Below are 20,344 nucleotides of genomic sequence, written 5' to 3'. Positions count from 1 at the left end.
TAAAGCTGAAGCTGCATGCAAAAAGTAGCTGAAAAAGCTGAAAAGTTGCAGAAATTGTAAAAACTTTGCAGAAGCAAAGGAACTTTGCTAAAATGTAATAATTTAGCAGAACTGCAATATCTTAGAGTAAACATAATACTTGGCAGAAATACAATAGCATAGCAGAACTTAGCAGAAATATTGTAACTTACCAGAAACATAACTTCTCAAAAATACAAGAATTTAGGAGAAATAGTATAAGATAACAGAAAGAATATATTTAGCCAAAAATACTTAAACATTACAGAAACACTATGATTTAGAAAAATAGTACAACATAGCAGAAATATTGTGATTTACCAGAGACACTGTGATGAACTATGAATATTGTAATTTTAAATTAAGACTATGTTTTAGCACAAATATTATAATTTGGCAGAAATACAATTATATAGCAGAAATGCTATATTTAGAAAGAAAAATATAATATAGTAGAAATAAAATGATTTAGCAGAAATACTACAATATAGCATAATAACAATGATTTAGAACAAATACTATGATTGAGCAGAATAGCAATAACTGAAGTAGAAATATTGGAAAAGTAAAATGACAAGATGAAAAAAAAAACAGAACATGGTTAAGTTCCCTCAAAACTAATTGTTGTTCAAGTGAAAAAAAAAAAGAAATAAAAATAAATTAAAAAACAAGAAGGAACAGCCAACAATTACACATAAAATCAAATATGTATACACAAATGCACAGAGAGGGACACACACAGAGGGTCTATGCCAGTCAACCAATCTGAATATATTATATGTTTTTCCAACAATGAGATGCTGCCCTAAAGTGGGTCTCTCTCTCTCTCTCTCTCTCTCTGTTACACACACACACACACACACACACACACACACACACACACACACACACACACAGGGAGAGAGAAGTAAGTTTCTAGGTCAGCCTGGGAGCTGCTGAATTTGAATCCACCAATCAGAGAGGCTGTGTACTTTTTCCCGCCAAAACTGGAGCCTGCAGCACACAGAGAGACACAGGATTATTGCAGTCTATTTCTCATAGTGACGACTCCCCTCAAACCAATGACCATAATTTCCTAACCGTAGAGGCTAGAACGGTCATTCTTACACCGTTTTGTTAAGAAGTGATTGGGAATCTTCAAGTGTTGACAATTTATCATTAAAATATGAATTTTTAGAGATATATGACATGGATGACTTGTTGACTTAGAAGCCACGAATTCCCCAATATGCAAATTTGAATGCATGAGCCCACATATATGATTGGCTGGCTGGGAAGCTGTGCAGGCCCTGATTTGTGGATTTGAATTCCTCAGCCCTCAGATATGATTGACTGGCTTAGAAGCCATGAAGGCCCCAATATGCAAATTTGTATTCCTCAGCCCACATATATGATTGGCTGGGAAACCGTGCAGGCCCTCATTTGAAAATTTGAATGTCTCAGTCCTCACAGAGGATTGGCTGCCTGGGGACCTGGCAGAAATATATAGAAATACTATGATTAAGCATAAATACTACATTTAGTAGAAATACTTTGTTTTAGCACAAATCCCATAAAAAGCAGAAATACTGTACTATGATTTAGTAGAAAAACTATAATTAATCAGAAATACTAAATTTAGCAGAAATACTATATTAAGCACAAATCCTATGAAAAGCAGAAATAGTATGATTAAGCATAAATACTACATTTAGCAGAAATACTATATTAAGCACAAATCTTATAAAAAGCAGAAATACTATATTAAGCACAAATCCTATGAAAAGCAGAAATAGTATGATTAAGCATAAATACTACATTTAGCAGAAATACTATATTAAGCACAAATCTTATAAAAAGCAGAAATACTATATTAAGCACAAATCCTATAAAAAGCAGAAATACTATGATTAAGCATAAATACTACATTTAGTAGAAATACTATATTAAGCACAAATCCTATAAAAGCAGAAATAGTATATTAAGCACAAATCTTATAAAATAGCAGAAATAGTATGATTAAGCACAATAGTAATAAGTTAAACAGAAAAATCGGAAAAGCAAAATGGACAGCTGAAAAAATGCTGAACATGCTGAGGTTCCCTCAAATATACTTGTTAAATGACAAAAATCTGCAAAAAAATTTATGACAGCCACACAATTATAAATATGTACACATGAGGAAACACACATGCACAGAGAGACACACACACAAGATCCAATTCAGTCAACCAGTCTAAATATATTGAATTTGAATCTTACAATGAGATCATCCCATTAAAAGGCTTTCTCTCTCTCTCTCTCTCTCTCTCTCTCTCTGTCACACACACACACACACACACGCACACACAAACACAAAGAGGGAGAGAGCTGCTGAATTTGAATCCACCAATCAGAGTGGCTGTGTACTTTTTCCCGCCAAAACAGGTGCTTCTGTTTACACACGCAGCACAGAGAGACACAGGATTATTGCAGTCTATTTCTCATAGTGAGGACTCCCCTCAAACAAATGACCATAATTTCCTAACTGTAGGGGCTAGAGCGGTCATTCTTACACCGTTTTGTTCAGAAGTGATTGGGGAATCTTCAAGTGTTGACAATTTATCATTAAAATATGAATTTTTAGAGATATATGACATGGATGACTTATTGACTTAGAAGCCACGAATTCCCCAATATGCAAATTTGAATGGCTGAGGCCACATATATGATTGGCTGGCTGGGAAGCCGTGCAGGCCCTGATTTGTGGATTTGAATTCCTCAGCCCTGATATGATTGGCTGGCTTAGAAGCCATGAAGGCCCCAATATGCAAATTTGAATGCCTCAGGACACATATATGATTGGCTGGGAAGCCGTGCAGGCCCTGATTTGAAAATTTGAATGTCTAAGTCCTCACAGAGGATTGGCTGCCTGGGGACCTGGCAGAAATATATAGAAATACTATGATTAAGCATAAATACTACATTTAGTAGAAATACTATGTTTTAGCACAAATACTATAAAAAGCAGAAATACTATAATTTAGCAGAAATACTATATTAAGCACAAATCCTATAAAAAGCAGAAATAGCATGATTAAGCATAAACACTACATTTAGTAGAAATACTATGTTTGAGCAAAAATCCTATAAAAAGCAGAAATACTATATTAGGCACAAATCCCATAAAAAGCAGAAATAGTATGATTAAGCATAAATACTACATTTAGTAGAAATACTATGTTTTAGCACAAATAGTATAAAAAGCAGAAATACTGTAATTTAGCAGAAATACTATATAAGGCACAAATCTTATAAAATAGCAGAAATAGTATGATTTAGCACAATAGTAATAAGTTAAACAGAAAAATTGGAAAAGCAAAATGGACAGCTGAAAAAATGCTGAGGGTCCCTCAAATATACTTGTTAAATGAAAAAATCAGCAAAAAAATGCATAGGGAGAGAGAAGTAAGTTTCTAGGTCAGCCTGGGAGCTGCTGAATTTGAATCCACCAATCAGAGAGCCTGTGTACTTTTTCCCGCCAAAACATGTGCCTCTTTTTACACACGCAGCACAGAGAGGCACAGGATTATTGCAGCCTATTTCTCATAGTGAGGACTCCCCTCAAACAAATGACCATAATTTCCAAACCGTAGGGGCTAGAGCGGTCATTCTTACACCGTTTTGTTCAGAAGAGATGGGGGAATCTTCCAGTGTTTACAATTTATCATTAAAATATGAATTATTAAAGATATTTGACTTCTAATGCACCATAACTGAGTAGAGCGAAGCAAAAACTGCCTTGACTTGCCCTCAAACAACGCTTTGTGACTTGAAATCTATTTGGAGTATCGATATCATTCTTTCACCGTAAGAGACAGCAGGCTTTGGTGAACAATCATGGAAATTTTCAGGTCTCTGTGGAAATCCAACAAAAAGTTATGACGAGAGAAAAAAGTGGTTCATTTCCACAGTTTGAAATCTGAAGAAATCTGAGCGAAGGACGAATTTCCTACCCTCAAACAAGTCCAACTCATTTCAGAACGGTAATAGGTGAGAAAGAAATTCTTGAATTGTGAGCGTCAGGGGTGTCTGAAGATATTCGGGGACAAGCCTCATGTCTTAACTTTGCTTTGTTAAGGAGATATGACGATTCGAATATGCCTCTCATTACAGAAATCCAGCGGTGATTTTGAACAAGCTCTCCATTCACTTTATATGGAGAGTTTTCTGACATTGTGTTGGTCTGAGGAGATTTGCGAAAATTCTATAAATCCCACAACAATGATAGTGACATTTCCTGAAAGCCAGCAAAAATACCTACGTTTTGATGTATAATTTGTGGAAGTTGAGTGAAAATTGAGCAAGTAGCAAACAGTTGTTCGGACATGAAGAGAAGACTGCAAAACCTTCAGTGACACACTGGAAGCCAAGAGCATAGCAACCATAACAACGCATGTATTTTGTGAAAAATCACAATTTTGCAACTCAAAACTTTAAGAGGCATAAAAGTAAAACAGTAGAAGATTTGAAAAAGCTGAATCATACCTGAATAGCCCAATAATTTGTGAACATTTTAAAATTTGAATGGTTGTTCTAGGTGAAAATATGAGGAAGTAGTTAAGTTTCAAAAACAAGCAAATTTTAGCAGAATTGCAGAAGTTTCCCATTCATTTCAATGGGACAAATTAAAGGAAAAAAGCTTAATATTTTAAAAAGTATAATAGCAAAAAATACCAAAAGTCATAGCGCACATTAGCAGAAATAGCAGAATAGTTTAAAATTTGAACGGTGAAAATCGGCTGAAAATTGTGGAAGTAGTTAAGTGCCAAAAAGTGTACGGAAGCAACTAGAATAATAAAGAATAAAGAGAAACAGGAACTCAATAGTGTGGATGCTTAACGCATCCACACAATAATAATAAAGTATAAAGAATAAAGAGAAACAGGAACTCAATAGTGTGGATGCTTAAAGCATCCACACAATAAAGTATAAAGAATAAAGAGAAACAGGAACTCAATAGTGTGGATGCTTAAAGCATCCACACAATAATAATAAAGAATAAAGAGAAACAGGAACTCAATAGTGTGGATGCTTAAAGCATCCACACAATAAAGATTACAACAACAATACTGTGAATGCTTTTCAAGCATTCACACTAATTATTTTCAAAGTTATGATAAATTAATTTGGTGTCAGATAACAGAATTTAAAAAATGTCTGGCTCTCACCTCCTGACAAGAGCAAATGTTGTTAACCTCTACTCTGTGCAGGTACTTTGTAATTATGCAAAAGAAATTAAAATTAGACACATAATAAATCAAGATTTTTATTCTTCCGTAATAAAGTTTAATAAAGTGACTCTCTCTTTCACCTTCCTAAACGGTCCGTGGGTCTGACACGTTCTGATGACAGTCATACCTCCTCCAAAGCAAACTCCAGTCTAGTGTTCGCCCTCAACACCCTGAATGATGCATTTCAAGTAAAGTTGTGTTTTGGGGGGGTTTTTCGGTTTGGTTTGGTTTTATGATTAAAGCAGACACGCACAGATACACCCATTTAATAGCAGCACCCTGCAGGGCTGAGCTGGTAAACGATCTGGGAAAACATTTTAACACACATCCGTGACTGATGGAAGATTTCCTCTTAAGACTCATGGTCACCCTAAGGCAGACCTTCCCAAAGTGTGGGGCCCGCCCCCTAAGGGGGGCGCAGAGCCATGGCAGAGGAGGCGCGGTATGAAAAGGGGGGAAAAAAAACAAAAGGCTTAGACACTGCTAGCACGGGCGCCTACAGAAACGCAGAGCAGGAGATGAAGCATCGCTGAATATGTTTCCAAACCAACTTCATTCTAAGCCAAAAAGACTAGAAAATATGGTGAAGAATATCTTCCCTTTGGTTTCACCTGCACAAGTGCTGAGGTAGGTCTCCCCTGCTTAATTGGTTTTCCCTTTGTCGGGAGCAGCGCTGGGCTCTTCAAATCAGGGACAAACAGTATCCCACATTTTTGATTTTTAGTTCACAAACACTTGTTATAATGACTCACTACTCCTGACATTTTGGAGATTCTAGCTCTTTATACAGTAAAGTTACAGCGGGATACAAATAATATCAGGCTGATCCTGCCACAATTTGTCCCCCGGTTCAAATCACGGACAAACAGTATCCCACAGTTGTTTATGTTTTTAAACCCATTTTGCACAGAGGCATTTTTTGATTTGATTGCAATGTTGAATATTATTACAAAGGGAAAAAAAACAACTACAAGTAAAATAATTACAGTGATGCCTCTGCTTTTCTAAATAGAGGGACAGTAACTGCGTATATATGTAAGCTGTAAAACCTGAAGATGGTCAGATTAACAGTATTTTGTCTATCTGCTATTCTGCAATTCATCTCATGTAAACAATAACGTGGCGCACAGCCTGACGTGAAAAGGGGCACATACCTTTGACGTTGCGTGACGAACTCTGTATTCCTCGTCCACACGTAAACGCCAAAAAGGAGTTTTAAAAAAATCTCAGTTTTCGGTGATTCCAAACGCCGTTTACGTGTGGACGAAACAGCTGCGTTTTCAAAAATACCCAGTTAGTTTATTTTCTTACTACCTGTAATTTATTGCAGATTACTTGTATTTGCTTAATTGCTTACTAAATGTTTGAGGTGTGAAATAAACCGCAATTGAGCAAAATATGGGTGTGTGTGGTTGGAGGATGTGCGCGTGCACGTGCGGGGGGGCGCGCGAACATTTTTCTTGTAAAACAAAGGGGGGGTCTAGCAAAACTGAAAAATATCAAAGAAAGCATATGACCTTATTACAGTTAATTCATGAAGTGCAAAGTTGACTCGATGTCTCTGCTTTCTCTTTGCTAATAAGGAAGTTCAGTGCTTGGATTTCTTCATTAATTTACATTTTGTTCATCTTGAATGACACCCGTATTTGTAAAATCAGGGTTCTTCTGTTCATCTGTTAATGTGTGAACACTAAACCATTTTCATCCCGTCTCACACAAACCAGCTTAAAGCTCGCTGAGTTTATGTTTATGTAGTTTGTATAGTGTAGTGTGGCTCACAATGCTCATGCAGATATTACAGATTTTTAGTTAACCATGTTTGAGAAATTTGAGGATGTGGATCTATTTTTTTATTTTTATTTTTTTTTAAGATATATTTGATTAATAGGAAGTTGTTTAGTTAATTGGATTAATTTAAATGTCAAAACGTGGAAGCTTCATTACATAAACTGTTCAGTTTCATCATGATTTACTAACTATCTTTCGTTCTAATTGATGTCAGCAGCCCATTCTTCAGAAACAAGATGTAAGCAAATAGTGAGGTGAATGAGCAGGGAGGCTGATTTTTGTCTCGATATTTTCTTACGTCTTGTTTTGTCAGAATGATCTGCATTTCAGCTCAGAGACTGTGTGAAAGAGAACCAATGTATAAAGATTACACAGTCCATACATTTTTATGCTGGGGTAGACAGTGAGACGTGGAACAATGTTTTGTTTTGTTTTTTACTAGTTGCATTCAGACCAGCAAAAGTATCAACTGTCGTTCTCCCTGCAGTAACTCTCTAGGTCTCCTTTTTTTTTTTTTTTTTTTTTTTTTTTTTTTTTTTTACACAGTGTTGCAGCATTTCAACCTAGCATCTTACCTTTAATACCTTTTAACTAGAAAAGGCTTTACAAGCGTTGATCATTGCAGTCGGACAGCTAAAACAACATTGCTAAAATACAGCTTTTCACTGATCTGTGCTGGCCATAATTAACATGGACCAACACTGATTTCTTAGCAGAATTTTACAAGATGCCGTTGTTGAAGGGATAAAAAAATGAAGAGCGGTTTATATAGCAGTAAATATACATTCTCACAGCATCAGTTTCTGTGATGTTTCTGACAAGGAAAATGCTGAAGAGAGGATGATTTCATCTACTTGGCACAAGCGATATAAAAAGAATGTACTGCTTTTCACAAAACCTGCTGATAATAAAAAAAAAAAACTCGCTTGTATGATTCTGCATAAAAGAGGCATTCAAAGGCTTTTTGGTAAACAAGTTCATAACATGTGGCAGTTTAAATGGTGTACTTTTACTCTGCAAATATATCAGAGTGTGGATTTTAAGTAAAGCCCTTGCATTTAAAGTTGTGGTTTTTTGTTTTTTTTTGTTTTTGTTTTTTTTTTACTTTATATGCCGTTAAGAGGAAGGGAAAAAATTGCAAACATGCTTTCTGTGTGAAAATGGTATATGAATGCATGGAAAGCAGGACCTATACTGAACCCATTTTGACCTTGTTTGGTTGTTTTCTGCAAATAAGACTAAATTGAAAGATTCCTTTAACTGTTAATTTATCTAATGTGTGAAAGTGATTATTGCAAAGACACCACATCCACTTCATGGCTTAAAGCACTTCTCTCGTGCTACACTGAGCATGACATGTGTCTGGTTTATGTCCAGTTTTCCAATGACTGGCCTGCTGAGCATGAATGTCTTCATTGGTCTTACAGGCTCCTGCCAGCATGCAGCACACACCAATCTCTGCCACTTTAAGATACAGTAAATGTATGGCAAACACTCACACAGTCAACTGTACATGCTTACTGTTAACGGATATGCCCGAGGCATGTTTCCATCAGGACAGTTCCAACTCTGTTATCCACTTATGGAGAGGAAGAGATACAATATGGATAAAGGAAATATAGTTAAGAGTTTAATATTTAAAGAACAACGTGGCCGTAAATTAGAATTACATTTCTGAAAACAACCTAAAGTTGTGTTTGATAACATGAACCCTAGATTATTCTGCTATATCCAACATAGATGCCGTATATTTATTTGGACACCATCAGTACAGTTAAAGTAATGTCTTGCAATGGTTAACCATTTCCGAGAACAAGTTAAATTATTAGGACATTGTAGCGGAGCACTTTGGGTAACTCAGGAGATGGATCAGGTCATCTACTAATTGGGATGTTGATGGTTCAATTCCTGGCTGTTCCAGCCAAATATCCTTGGGAAAGATAACCTGATGCATCCACTGGAGTATGAATGTGTTTGAATGTTAGATAGAAAGAACTTGAATAGAAAAAAGCACTTGAGTGAATGGGCGTGATCAAGGTACTTTGTATAAAGGGCTTTGAGTCCTCTGGTAGAGTAGAAAAGCACTATATAAGAACCTCACTAGAAGTTTGTAGACTGAATAATCTCTCCTTCATTCTCAAGGATCCACCGAGGCAGGAAGATGACATGGAAGTGGCTCGAGCTGGTCAGGAGCTGAACCAGGAAGTAAATCGCCTAATGGTGGCAATGAGGGACATGCTGGCAAATATCCGGTTTCAGGAGCCACCAAGAGAGGACAACCCCTACAGAGATGATGATGAATGGGACTGAAAGAGGAGATAGAGGTGGACTAAGTGATGGATGAAGAGGAATAAAACTGAAAAAAAAAAGCGATGTTAATAATTACAAGGAAAATAAGTTGGACAGCTGGATATTATTTTGTTGTCATAATTTCAGAATATTAGGCTGATTTTAAAAAACAAACACAAATACTACTGGGGTAATGTAGATGGATGTGAACCTGGCACACTTTGTTCCAAGCTCAGAAAGCAGATTGTTAGTTGGACCTGTCGTGTTGCCAAGGTTAAGTGTATTATTTATAATTATTAGTTCCATAATCAGTTTCCAAGCATTGTCAGTTCAGCAGCACTAACGGATAATAAGTCCTGCTTTTCTTCCTCTGGTTTCTGGCTTTCTGAGAGTTTTTCATTTTCTCTCATAAACACCTGCAGTGGAAGCTTTACGAAGCTAGAGTGAGATTCATGTAGTCTCATTCTGAGTGCAAGTTCTAAAGCAAACTGCTGCTTATCTGCACTTTAATACATATACACAGAATCATAAAATTTTTATTCTCATTGATTTGATCACTCCCAATAAAAACAAACTGAAAAATCCTTTGAAGTTTTCTTGAAGGCTAAAATGATTACTTTTTTTTTTTAACTTGAATATTTTAATGCGTAGCTAGTAAAGCATTTTAAATTGATCAATTCTGTTTTTCTAAAAAGGAAACTGCCTTTTCAGGCAGTTAGTCATGCCATCCATTTAGGTCTTATTTATAATTTGAACTGAATTATAGTTGATGCACATCCAGGCATTCGTATGTGCAATTCTTTTATTTTTGCAGGGATTCTGTAGCCATAATAATCTTACTGTGAGACTTCTATGATTTTTCGGCTGAATAATTAAGAAGTTCCAAAATATAACGGGGGCCACATGAAAAAATGTAAAGTGTTTTGACTCTTGGTAATAAATTTAATCAAACTGAGTCATTTCTGATGACAAACAGTACCACACAAACCTCAGCAAGATGCTGCTCGGCCTGATGACACACTTCTGTTGTGACCTGTTGCAAAAAGCATGAAAAGGTCTTCCACGTACACACCTGACATCATTTTAAGCATCCTTAAACATGATAAACTAGATTTGTTTTGTCTTTCTGGTCTTCGTGGTATTTTCTACTCACTGTCTTAATCATCTTGGCTACTGTTTTTGGTTTGTTTAAATTCTGCTGCTTTCTTTCTCTAATATTCTTATTACCTCTCAGACTTCGGCACAGATTCTCACATTTCAGTTTCAGTTTACTTGCACTTATTGACAACGCAGCTATGGCAGATGTTTTCATTTTTATCTCTTAAACTGGTAATTAAATGAACTCTTTTCTGTGTACACTCAGATTCTCATGACCTCACTTGATTATGCTCATTCCATGCACACTAAATCTGAAGCAGTAACTATGCTTCTGTTATCATCAGTGATATTTATCGTTTTTAACTTGTGCTTATTATTTTTTTTAACACTCTCCAACTGTTGCCCTTTCTTCTCAGTGTCCTTTCATGTTATCCATGGGAGACGATTCACCCCATTTATGCTTTACAGTCACTGTTCAAACATTTTTTTTTCAATACAAACACAAATGACGAGCTAGCCTGAGGTCTGTTACTCTCAGTCAAAGGACAAAATCATTGCGAGATGCTGTACACGCTTGAAACATACCTGCTTACTTTGTGTTCCAATGAGCCGCAAGGATGTGGGTGACTGTGCTAGATGGTCAAATGAGGTCATTGTTCCTAATTCACTTGGAGCTATGGGTGTTGTTGTGAAAATTTTCATGTGATCATTCTGCTGTATTGAAAGCGCTTTCAGATTAGCGGCTCAGAGGCTGCTTGATGGGACTGCAGTATTACCACTGGTGCTGTGGGTTAAACGTAACCAGTTGCCATAACATAATTTAACAAAAACACCTAGAGCAAATTGAAATTCCTGAAAAAAATCAATGCAGAGTTGCAACAAATTTTTCTTTTCTTCGATAAAATATTTGTGCAACTTACTTGATTTCAGAATTGTTTTTTCGTAGTCACACGACTACGTGTGACCCCTGATATTTTTGTCATTGTATAAATTAAATGACACGGCAAATCCTCAAATTTCAGAAGCTGGACAGAAGCCGGTCTGCTACTTTTTTTGTGACGTGTTTGCCTGCATGACTTGTCACTTTTGATAATACAAATGAATTTGAAACCACATAAACATGCTCAAGAAGTTGAAGTTGAAATTATTAAATTTGATTTAACAAATTGTGTGGATATGTATCAAAGTTACTGTGCCGTTAGCTTGAGAAGCAAGTTTAACCACAAACAGCACGTTTGGCTCTATGAACACAAAGATTTTCACTTGCACATTTGTCTTAAAGCTATTTAAGACTTATTTTTAATGGAAATCATTTTTAAGCACAGGTAGATGTGTGGATTTTGTCCTGGATTACTTAAGCCTTAGATTTCATATTTAATGTTTTCACAATATGTACCTGGTCAGACTGACCCAGGCCAAGAATTGCCTCACAGTGTCTACACCAAATCTAGAATTATGCATCTGTTTAGATTTTTTTTAATAGCATAATTGTCATTTGTAGATTATTGTCCTAAATTAATGTTTAGGTTGAAGTTTTCCAACCGTTTTTTGTTTCAGAGAAAGATCTTTACTATCACACAATTTCCTTTGTTGTTAAGACATCATTAAAGAGTTTTCATAACTTACCATCCATAATTATTTAAAGATGATTTAACAAAAATAAAATTTAAAAAAATATTGCAAAGCAGTGAAGGGGAGCCTTGCATGTGTGGCAGTTGCACATGTGTTTCCCACACTCACTGAATTAGCAGCTCAGGTGAATTTTATGACACCCCAAGCCCTCATTTGGTCACAGTTAAATCAGAACAAATGGATTCTGACTGTTTTTAGATTATTTAGTTACATTGCAGGTGCTTGTGCTTGCAGGAGCAGATGCTGTGTCTATGTTAAGGGACCAACTTTGTTCCCTACTTGCACCTACTTCCTCTGTCTGCAGGAACCTGGGCAAATATGATTTGAGCACAGTGTTAAGATCCCTCTTGACCCCTCTCTTTATTACTGTCTCAAAAAAAATACACACAGACATGGCGTGTGCATCTTTATATGTGCAGTTGTTTTTAAAATGAGAATATCTAAGAACAAAACAGGAGGCTAACTACGAGTAAAGATTTAAATCTGCTTTCCAGAAAGTATAATGCAAGTTTTCAGAGCTTTTTCTTTTTTAGTTTTCAGAAATTATATTTTGGACACCAAGACTCTGATTAGAATAATATTAGCGTAAGTGAAGCATTTTCTTAAAGCAGAAAGAAAAGTGTTAAAAAAAAACCAGATCGAACTATTACTGAATTCAATCCATCACCGTTCAGCTCTCTCCCAAGAAAACTTGGCACAACTTTCGCAGACAGGACCGCAGCGCAGCTGACGCTTGTGAGGAGGAGCCGCTTGAAGTCATTCAGGACGCAGCATCACTGTGAGAAATAATCCGGCATCTCTCTCTCTCTCTCTCTCTCTCTCTCTCGTTTCCAGTATACTATAGACAGTGTTCATTGCCACTGTGCTGGTCAGAACAATGTGAACTAATGGAAGGATTCTGGTGGATCGGCTGCTCTGTTTGAGGAAAAAACGTGAACTCGGAGTGCAAGATTGCAGCGGAGAAGGAAAGATTACAGATGCCCATCTCGGAGCAGCTGGTTGGATGGGGCGAAAAATAATAATAAAAACTCAATAGGCTATAATAAAAATAAAAGGATTACTCGAGTCAAGAAACTCACTTTTCACCGGGACCAACGCGGTAGCTCGCCGATGATTTTTCAGGCTATTTAATGGTTGAAATAAATATAAATACATATACTTGAACTTTTTGCGTGGAGTTTGATGATCCTGGACGGTTGAGGCTTCCATGGGTTTAACAAACAGTTCGGATGAGTTGCTTGAATCCCCAACCTGCTCAGAAGCAAGCTGTAACTGCGACAGCTGATGTAGAAGCATCCTCTAAGCTCCAGAGACAGCTGATGAAGGTTCCTTACCCAGTTTAAATCTGTGCTGCAGCAGCCTAAAACCCACACGGAGCACCTGAAAAGCTAAAAGCTTGCAGTTACCTAATAGAAGGCAGACATGGAAATGACCAACGGGTCCCTGCAGTATCCCTCCATACTTCACACGGACTTCGGACCGTTAAATGACCTTCTGGAGGAGAACGAAACGAACTCAACCGCAGGAGAGCGAAACTGGCTGAACTGCGTTCAGATCCGGGTCCCTCAGGAGCTCTTCTTGGCACTGGGACTCATCAGTCTGGTGGAAAACATCTTGGTCATCATGGCGATTATTAAAAATCGAAACCTCCACTCGCCCATGTACTACTTTATCTGCTGCCTGGCCGTGTCTGACATGCTTGTCAGCGTCAGCAACGTGGTGGAGACCATATTCATGCTTCTCAATGACCACGGCCTCCTGGATGTGAACCCCGGCATGCTTCGCCACCTGGACAACGTCATCGACGTGATGATCTGCAGCTCCGTGGTGTCCTCTCTCTCCTTTCTGTGCACCATCGCTGCCGATCGCTATATCACCATCTTTTACGCGCTGAGGTATCACAGCATCATGACCCCTCATCGCGCCATCATCATCATCGTGATGGTGTGGCTGGCCAGCATCACCTCCAGCATCCTCTTCATCGTATATCACACCGACAACGCCGTCATCGTGTGCCTCGTCACTTTCTTCTGCACTACTCTGGTATTCAACGCCGTGTTATACCTGCACATGTTTGTCCTGGCGCACGTGCATTCTCGGCGCATCGTGGCTTTCCACAAAAACAGGCGCCAGTCCACAAGTATGAAAGGAGCCATAACCCTCACTATCCTGCTCGGGGTCTTTATTTTATGCTGGGGCCCTTTCTTTCTACACCTTATCCTCATCCTCGCCTGTCCCACCAGCCCCTTCTGCAACTGTTTCTTTCGAAACTTTAACCTTTTCCTCATCCTCATCATCTGTAACTCCCTCATCGACCCGCTTATATACGCGTACCGGAGCCAGGAGCTGCGTAAAACCTTGCAGGAGATGGTCCTGTGTTCGTTTTGCTTCGGCGTGTGATATCATGGACATTCCTGAACAAAACCGAGCGCAACACAACATTCTTCCTCTGTCTTCAACATGTCCGAAGATAGAATAAGACACAACTGATATATGTTTAAACATGCAAATGTTGCCCGTGCGCGAGTGCACATGGCAGCTGAAGACTCTCACACTGCAAAAATTTGATAAATAGAACTGGCTTCCGTTTTAGCTGTAAATTTATTTATTATTGCGTTACGCTTTTTTTTTGTTCTTCACTGGGAAGCTTGTGGATAATCTCGTAAATCAGTCAACAGTTTCACAACACTACTTATTGGATCTGGTCTTAGTGGTTTTTTTCTTTCTTCTGTAAACATGTTTGATTTTTTTTGTCTAAAAATGCCTCTTATGGTGGTCAAAATATGCTGCCTTAATTCTTTTTTAAAAAGGCGTTCAATTATTATAATTTCTTGAAAATAAAAAAGGAAGTTTACTTTCATTTTTAAAATGGCCAACAACAAAAGGTCGCTACCTTACATCTCTATCCCTTTTAAGATTATTTATTATTATTTCTGAATCAATATCTTAATTACATTTTTCTTTTAATGAATGATGTGCGTTGCAAGAATTAAAAAAATAGAAGCAGCGAATAATCTCTTAGTTACTGCAGCTCAAATGCAGATTATTTTATATATAGACTGTCTTTGGGAAAATGTTCAAGCATGGTGCAAACGGAGCAGGGGACGGATGAAACACAGCTTAATTGGAGGGGCGATCAGACTAAACCTTAAAATGACACTGTGTGACAAACTCCAAAATTACTGTTGCAAAAATAAACGCCAAATATCCCAGTGACTTAAAAAAAAGAAAAGAAAAAAAGGGGACAAAAGTCACATGAACATGCTTGGTGGTAGGCCCGAGGCTCATGGCATGAGAGGGTTTATGAAAGAAGAAAGAAGCCATGTCAAAGCTATATTTCTGGAAGTTTGTGGGTTCTCTGAAATGCGCAAATAAGGGACAGTTTGGGCTGAAGTTTTTGTTATGTAGGACAGTCTAGGAAGGAACGGACTAAAGATCCATGATTAAAAAGACAGCATACAGGTTACACCAAGTCCAGCTAATGTAATTAATTAACTTCATTGCATAAATTAATTATTAACATTAATAGTTTTAGTTGATGCATATATTCCATGGTGTTCTTTATTTATCCCACATAAGTGCTGGTAACAGGCCTGCATTTTGCACTCTTATAATTTTCTGTGGAAAAGATGAAATTCATCCATCTTAATTTAAACTCTGAAAAGTTTTAAATCCCCACATGATGGTGGGAAGAAAGGTTTCTGGGTTATCAAGCTGTCTGCCAACAGATAAATAAAGAAACCATGATAGCAACAATGCAATGTGTAATGTGAAGTTGTGCTCTGTGTAATGTTTTTGTTGTTGTTGTTTTTTAAAGATTAATTTTAGAACCCATTTTTTTCTTTTTTTTGTACACTTTGTTTTTTGTATACTTGATTTATTAGACTAGCTTTATTAGGATTGTTTTCAGAGTGCTGGCTCGATATAGAACTGATAATATACAACATTGTCATGTATAAGTCTTTAAGAAAACCTCTGTTAAAGATAATGACAGTCAGAGCTTCAGTATACAGCCACAAATAAACACGATTCCATACATAGTATAAAATGAAAATGTATAAATGTGGGTGTTTAACAAAAAAGAAAAAAAGAACAACTGTGTGCATCCAGGTCAACTTAAAATTGAGTAAAACAGGACTATGTTGTTCTGCATGTCATATGTATATGTATGTTAGTGGAATTGTTTACCTGTTTTCCCAAATAAAGGGGTCAAAACATACAAAATAGTTTGTATTGAATCCAGAACAACAGTGGTATTGCTTAGTTATCATCTGTCCATCATAAAGTCAAGTATTTTTCATCTCATTATTATCTTCAGATTTTTGCACATTGCTTGTAAGCATTATTTGAAGTCTTTATTCATGTGCAATCAAGCAAAAAAAGACTGCAGCTTCTCTAGGAAATGCCTCTGCAGTCAAATAAAGAACACGATATCCAGATTTTCAAATTATGGACAAATTATGGTTGCTGTATTACATTAAATGGTAAATGGTCTGTACTTGTATAGCGCTTTACTAGTCCCAAAGGACCCCAAAGCGCTTTACACATCCAGTCATCCACCCATTCACACACACATTCACACACTGGTGATTAAGGTAGAAATTGTCAGTGTATTGTATCTGTAGGTATCTCTGCAGCATCTGCAGACGACATTCTAACTTTAATTGCAGAGCTTTTAAAGTTTGCCTATTTATTTGCAACATGAACATTTTCTGGTTCACATTAACAAAAATATGCAAGGCAACGTATGCTCTGGGCAGACAGTAGAGCCATTGATATACAACACAACAGAGGCGTTTTTTGAAATGCTCCATTTTTAAACTCATGATCAAGTTCATTTGCTGTGCCTTAAATAACAGCAATGAGCACAGGGGATTTCCAGTTTGAAAGAAAAAGAAAAATCCCTCATCCTGTCCTCAAGGAAAAAATAAAAAAATCCTAATTGTTTAAGATGATTTAAAAAAAATTCTTGGCTTTTTTGTATGTCACCCACACGCACATTATTAGAGGGAAATGGCTCATTTTTCCATTTTATGAAAGAAATGGAGGGAATGCGTACAAGTGAAAATGTACATATGTCAGTTCGTTAAGTGGACATTCTTATATACTGGTTTTCTACTTGAGCACTGAAAGTATCTATACAACATGTCTCATTCACCTGTTCACAAATTCATTCATACAAGCACCTTTTTCTGCTTCTAAGTGCTTTCTATCTAACATTCACACTCCTGAACATATCAGGAGTAACTTGAGGTTTGATATCTTGCTCAAGGGCGTTTTGGCATGCAGACATTGGCACAGCCTAAATTTCAAAGAAACTTCAAGATGATGAAAGATAAATCCAAAATGAATGAATGCTATTCATTGTGATGGTTTGTGTCTAAAAATAATTTATTACCCTTATTAAATAGTAATTTGTGAATGGTAGTTGCTTTGGAAGATTGTCTCACGGCTTTGAAACATTTGTCTCTCCTGCCAATCCCGTCTCAGATATTAAATAAATATTAGGGTTGATCACGACACGTGCTTCTCAGAGGAAAACTGACATGGACCAGAACACACTGACATCACTGTCAGTGACCTGTAATGATAACGTTGACCATGAACCCCAGATTCGTGACCATGAAAATAAATGAAAAATGAACCATATGTTATCTGTAGTGTCTCACTTAATTAGAATTACTGCTGATTAAAGGAAGGAAGAGACGTGTGACTACATAATTTCCGGGGAACAGCATGTTATTATTGGTGCTATGACTTCTGCCTTCATTTAGCCACACAACACAGCTCTGTTTGCAGTAAAGGAAATTCTCCACAGCTGCTTCCCCCAACAACAAACACACTCAAGCTATATCCATATGACCAGACCACAAAATGCCTACCCTCAGGGATGAATGCCAATAAAATATATTTTTAAAAGGTTTTTAATCAAATGATTTTGATTAGAAAATCTTTACAAACAAAACCTCCCATAACTGAAAATAGTGGATACTGAAAACTGAAACAATTATAAAATAGCATAAAGTAATGCAATAGTTCTCCAAAAGTTGATTCTGTTCATCTGGACGTAGCGTTTTTGGGAGAAACGTTTCGTCACTCATCAGAGTGACTTCTTCAGTCTCAGCTGACTGCAGGTTTCCCCAGATCTTATAAACGGTACATCTGCACAATCATCTGCACTGAAACCAGCCCACTGAGGGGACAATGGGCTGGGAGGTCAGTTCCTTAATCATAATTATGTAAATTCTCATTTGCCCAATTAGAGAGACTGGACATTCATCCATCTGTCTTCTGTGTATCCAATTCAGGGCCAGCAGGCTGGAGCCTATCCCTGCTGTCATAGAGGCAGGGCAGGTAGCCAGTCTACCACAGGGCTACCACAAACAGGCAGACAACCAGCCACACTCACATTCGCACCTGTTGCCCATTGACAATAACCAATTAACCTAGCCCTCAAATCAGATTGAGATGCTTTGGCATGACCTGAGTTAAAATAAAGAGCGGGCCAATATTCCTCCACAGCAGTGTGAAAGATTCAATGCACCATACTGTTTGACAGCAGTTCTTGCTGCTGAGGGTTGCTCAAGCAGTTAATAGGTTTAAGGAATATAACCTGACCACCTAACCACAGGGCTAAGCAGGTTTGGATAACTTTTTTCCCTTAATAAATTAAATCATTATTTAAAGAGTGCATTTTGTATTTATTTGGGTTGTCATTATCTAATATTGAAATGTGATTATCTGAAGCACGTAAATGTGACCAATAGGGAAAAAAAACCATAGAGGCATGCACACCTCTAAAACATTTCTATACACTGTGAAATTGTTTTGGTACCCCCTGAAAGTTAACACACTCGTGCACATGTGATGGTCATTGTCCACAAATCTCTTAGGACAGCCGTGAAAGACAATGAAAGACCCGTGTTTACCGAGTCTCTACAGTGAAAATTTGCTCTACAACCTCTGATACTGAACATTATCTCCATAAATCTGCTTTAAGCTGAACCAAAATGGGGTCTGAATGTAGTACTGGTGTGTGTTTTAGTTTCCATTAGATGCAACAAGTAAACCCATATGGAAAAGATCTATATAAATCTTATAAAGTTTGTATCTGTCTTGTGTGAAACTTGGATGAAAAGCATACAAGAGTGAAAACGGATATAAGATCCCTTGAAAAATTATATAAATGAAACTTGTATGTTCTGGATACTTACTAAAACAATGTATGAAAGTAATGAGAAAGTGGCCACTTTCATGAGTAAATCATGTAAGTTTTTACTATTTCTTTTCCACATGGGAAGGCAGCTCTGCTATGTATGGTGGTTATTTGTGAATCTTAATTTCAATTCAGTTCATGTGGCGGAGGTGTGGTCCCGGGCGCGTCTGCAGGGGAGGAGTGGTGCAGTGGGTTCAACGGGGCTGTGCTGGAGATGCCGGTGAGAACAGCTGATGGCGATTTGGACTGATAATGGTTTCCTTCCCTTTTTATAGTGAGACGGAGAGGAGCGGAAAAGAGGGAAATCAGCTGGGACCGACAGCTGTCAGACTGTGTTCAGTCATAACCTGAGAAAATTGTAAATAAATGTGGAACCTGGTGATAAAGACCTGTGTGTGTGTGTGTGTGTGTGTGTACCTGTGTATAGTGCATTTCACAGTTCACTTTTTATATAGTTCCAGTTCACAACAACAGTCATCCTAAGAAGCTTCACATTGTAAGTTAAAAAAAACTTTGATTGCAAAGAGAACTTCAACAATCAGACAATACCTGCTGAATATCTGCTAAAACTGGTTTGGGTGGGAGACAGAAAAGAGACCACAACAAAAAGAAGAGAGTAGAGAGAGAGATAATAGTGGCATACGATGAGTGAAAATGGGGAAGAAGAAGTCCATAAGTAGCCTGATCCTATAACTTTATTAGTCTAGATAAGAGTTATCAAAAAGGTAAAGCTTTAAATCTTTAAAGCAGTGAGAGTCTCTGTCTCCCAAACCCAAACTGTGAGCTGGTTCCATGGCAGAAGGCTCTGCCTCCCATTCTACTTTCAGAAACTCTTAGAAGCACAAGTAACATGACAGTCTGAAGAAAAGCTGCTCTATAAAGTCTTTATGTAACCACGAGGCCTTATAATTCAAGACTTTGTATGTAATGGAAATAATCATCTATAGAAATAGAAATGGAAAAAAACAAAATGCTCATTGCCACACACTTGCTACATTTGTGCACAAATAAATGAAACTCAATGTAAAAAGGTTTTTAGGGCAGATTCCTA

The 20,344-nt window shown here is 37.4% G+C and overlaps 2 protein-coding genes across 2 annotated transcripts in view; both read left to right on the top strand.

Annotated features, from left to right (window-relative positions):
- Positions 1-9,971, top strand: part of tcf25 (TCF25 ribosome quality control complex subunit) — a 48,893-nt gene extending 38,922 nt beyond the window's left edge. Inside the window, exon 18 of the mRNA XM_085372874.1 lies at positions 9,201-9,971. Coding sequence (XP_085229000.1) covers positions 9,201-9,368 — 168 coding nt within the window. The 3' untranslated portion in view covers positions 9,369-9,971. The remainder of the gene's footprint in view (positions 1-9,200) is intronic.
- A 3,528-nt stretch (positions 9,972-13,499) lies between these two features.
- mc1r (melanocortin 1 receptor) lies at positions 13,500-14,477 on the top strand. The gene has a single exon (XM_085372972.1). It carries the CDS (start codon positions 13,500-13,502, stop codon positions 14,475-14,477), a length of 978 nt encoding a protein of 325 aa, XP_085229098.1.
- The last annotated feature ends 5,867 nt before the right edge of the window (positions 14,478-20,344 follow it).

This window comes from Diplotaxodon limnothrissa, linkage group LG1 (genome assembly GCF_057381915.1).
Source record: "Diplotaxodon limnothrissa isolate DT_005_m linkage group LG1, D_limnothrissa_male_GT1.1, whole genome shotgun sequence".
Taxonomy (NCBI): Eukaryota; Metazoa; Chordata; class Actinopteri; order Cichliformes; family Cichlidae; genus Diplotaxodon; species Diplotaxodon limnothrissa.
The sequence above is the reverse complement of the archived record's forward strand: the minus strand, read 5'-3'. Positions and strand labels throughout refer to the sequence as shown.

Excerpts from the sequence above, each read along its gene's own strand:
- mc1r (XM_085372972.1), top strand. The coding sequence starts at position 13,500 with ATGGAAATGACCAACGGGTCCCTGCAGTATCCCTCCATACTTCACACG.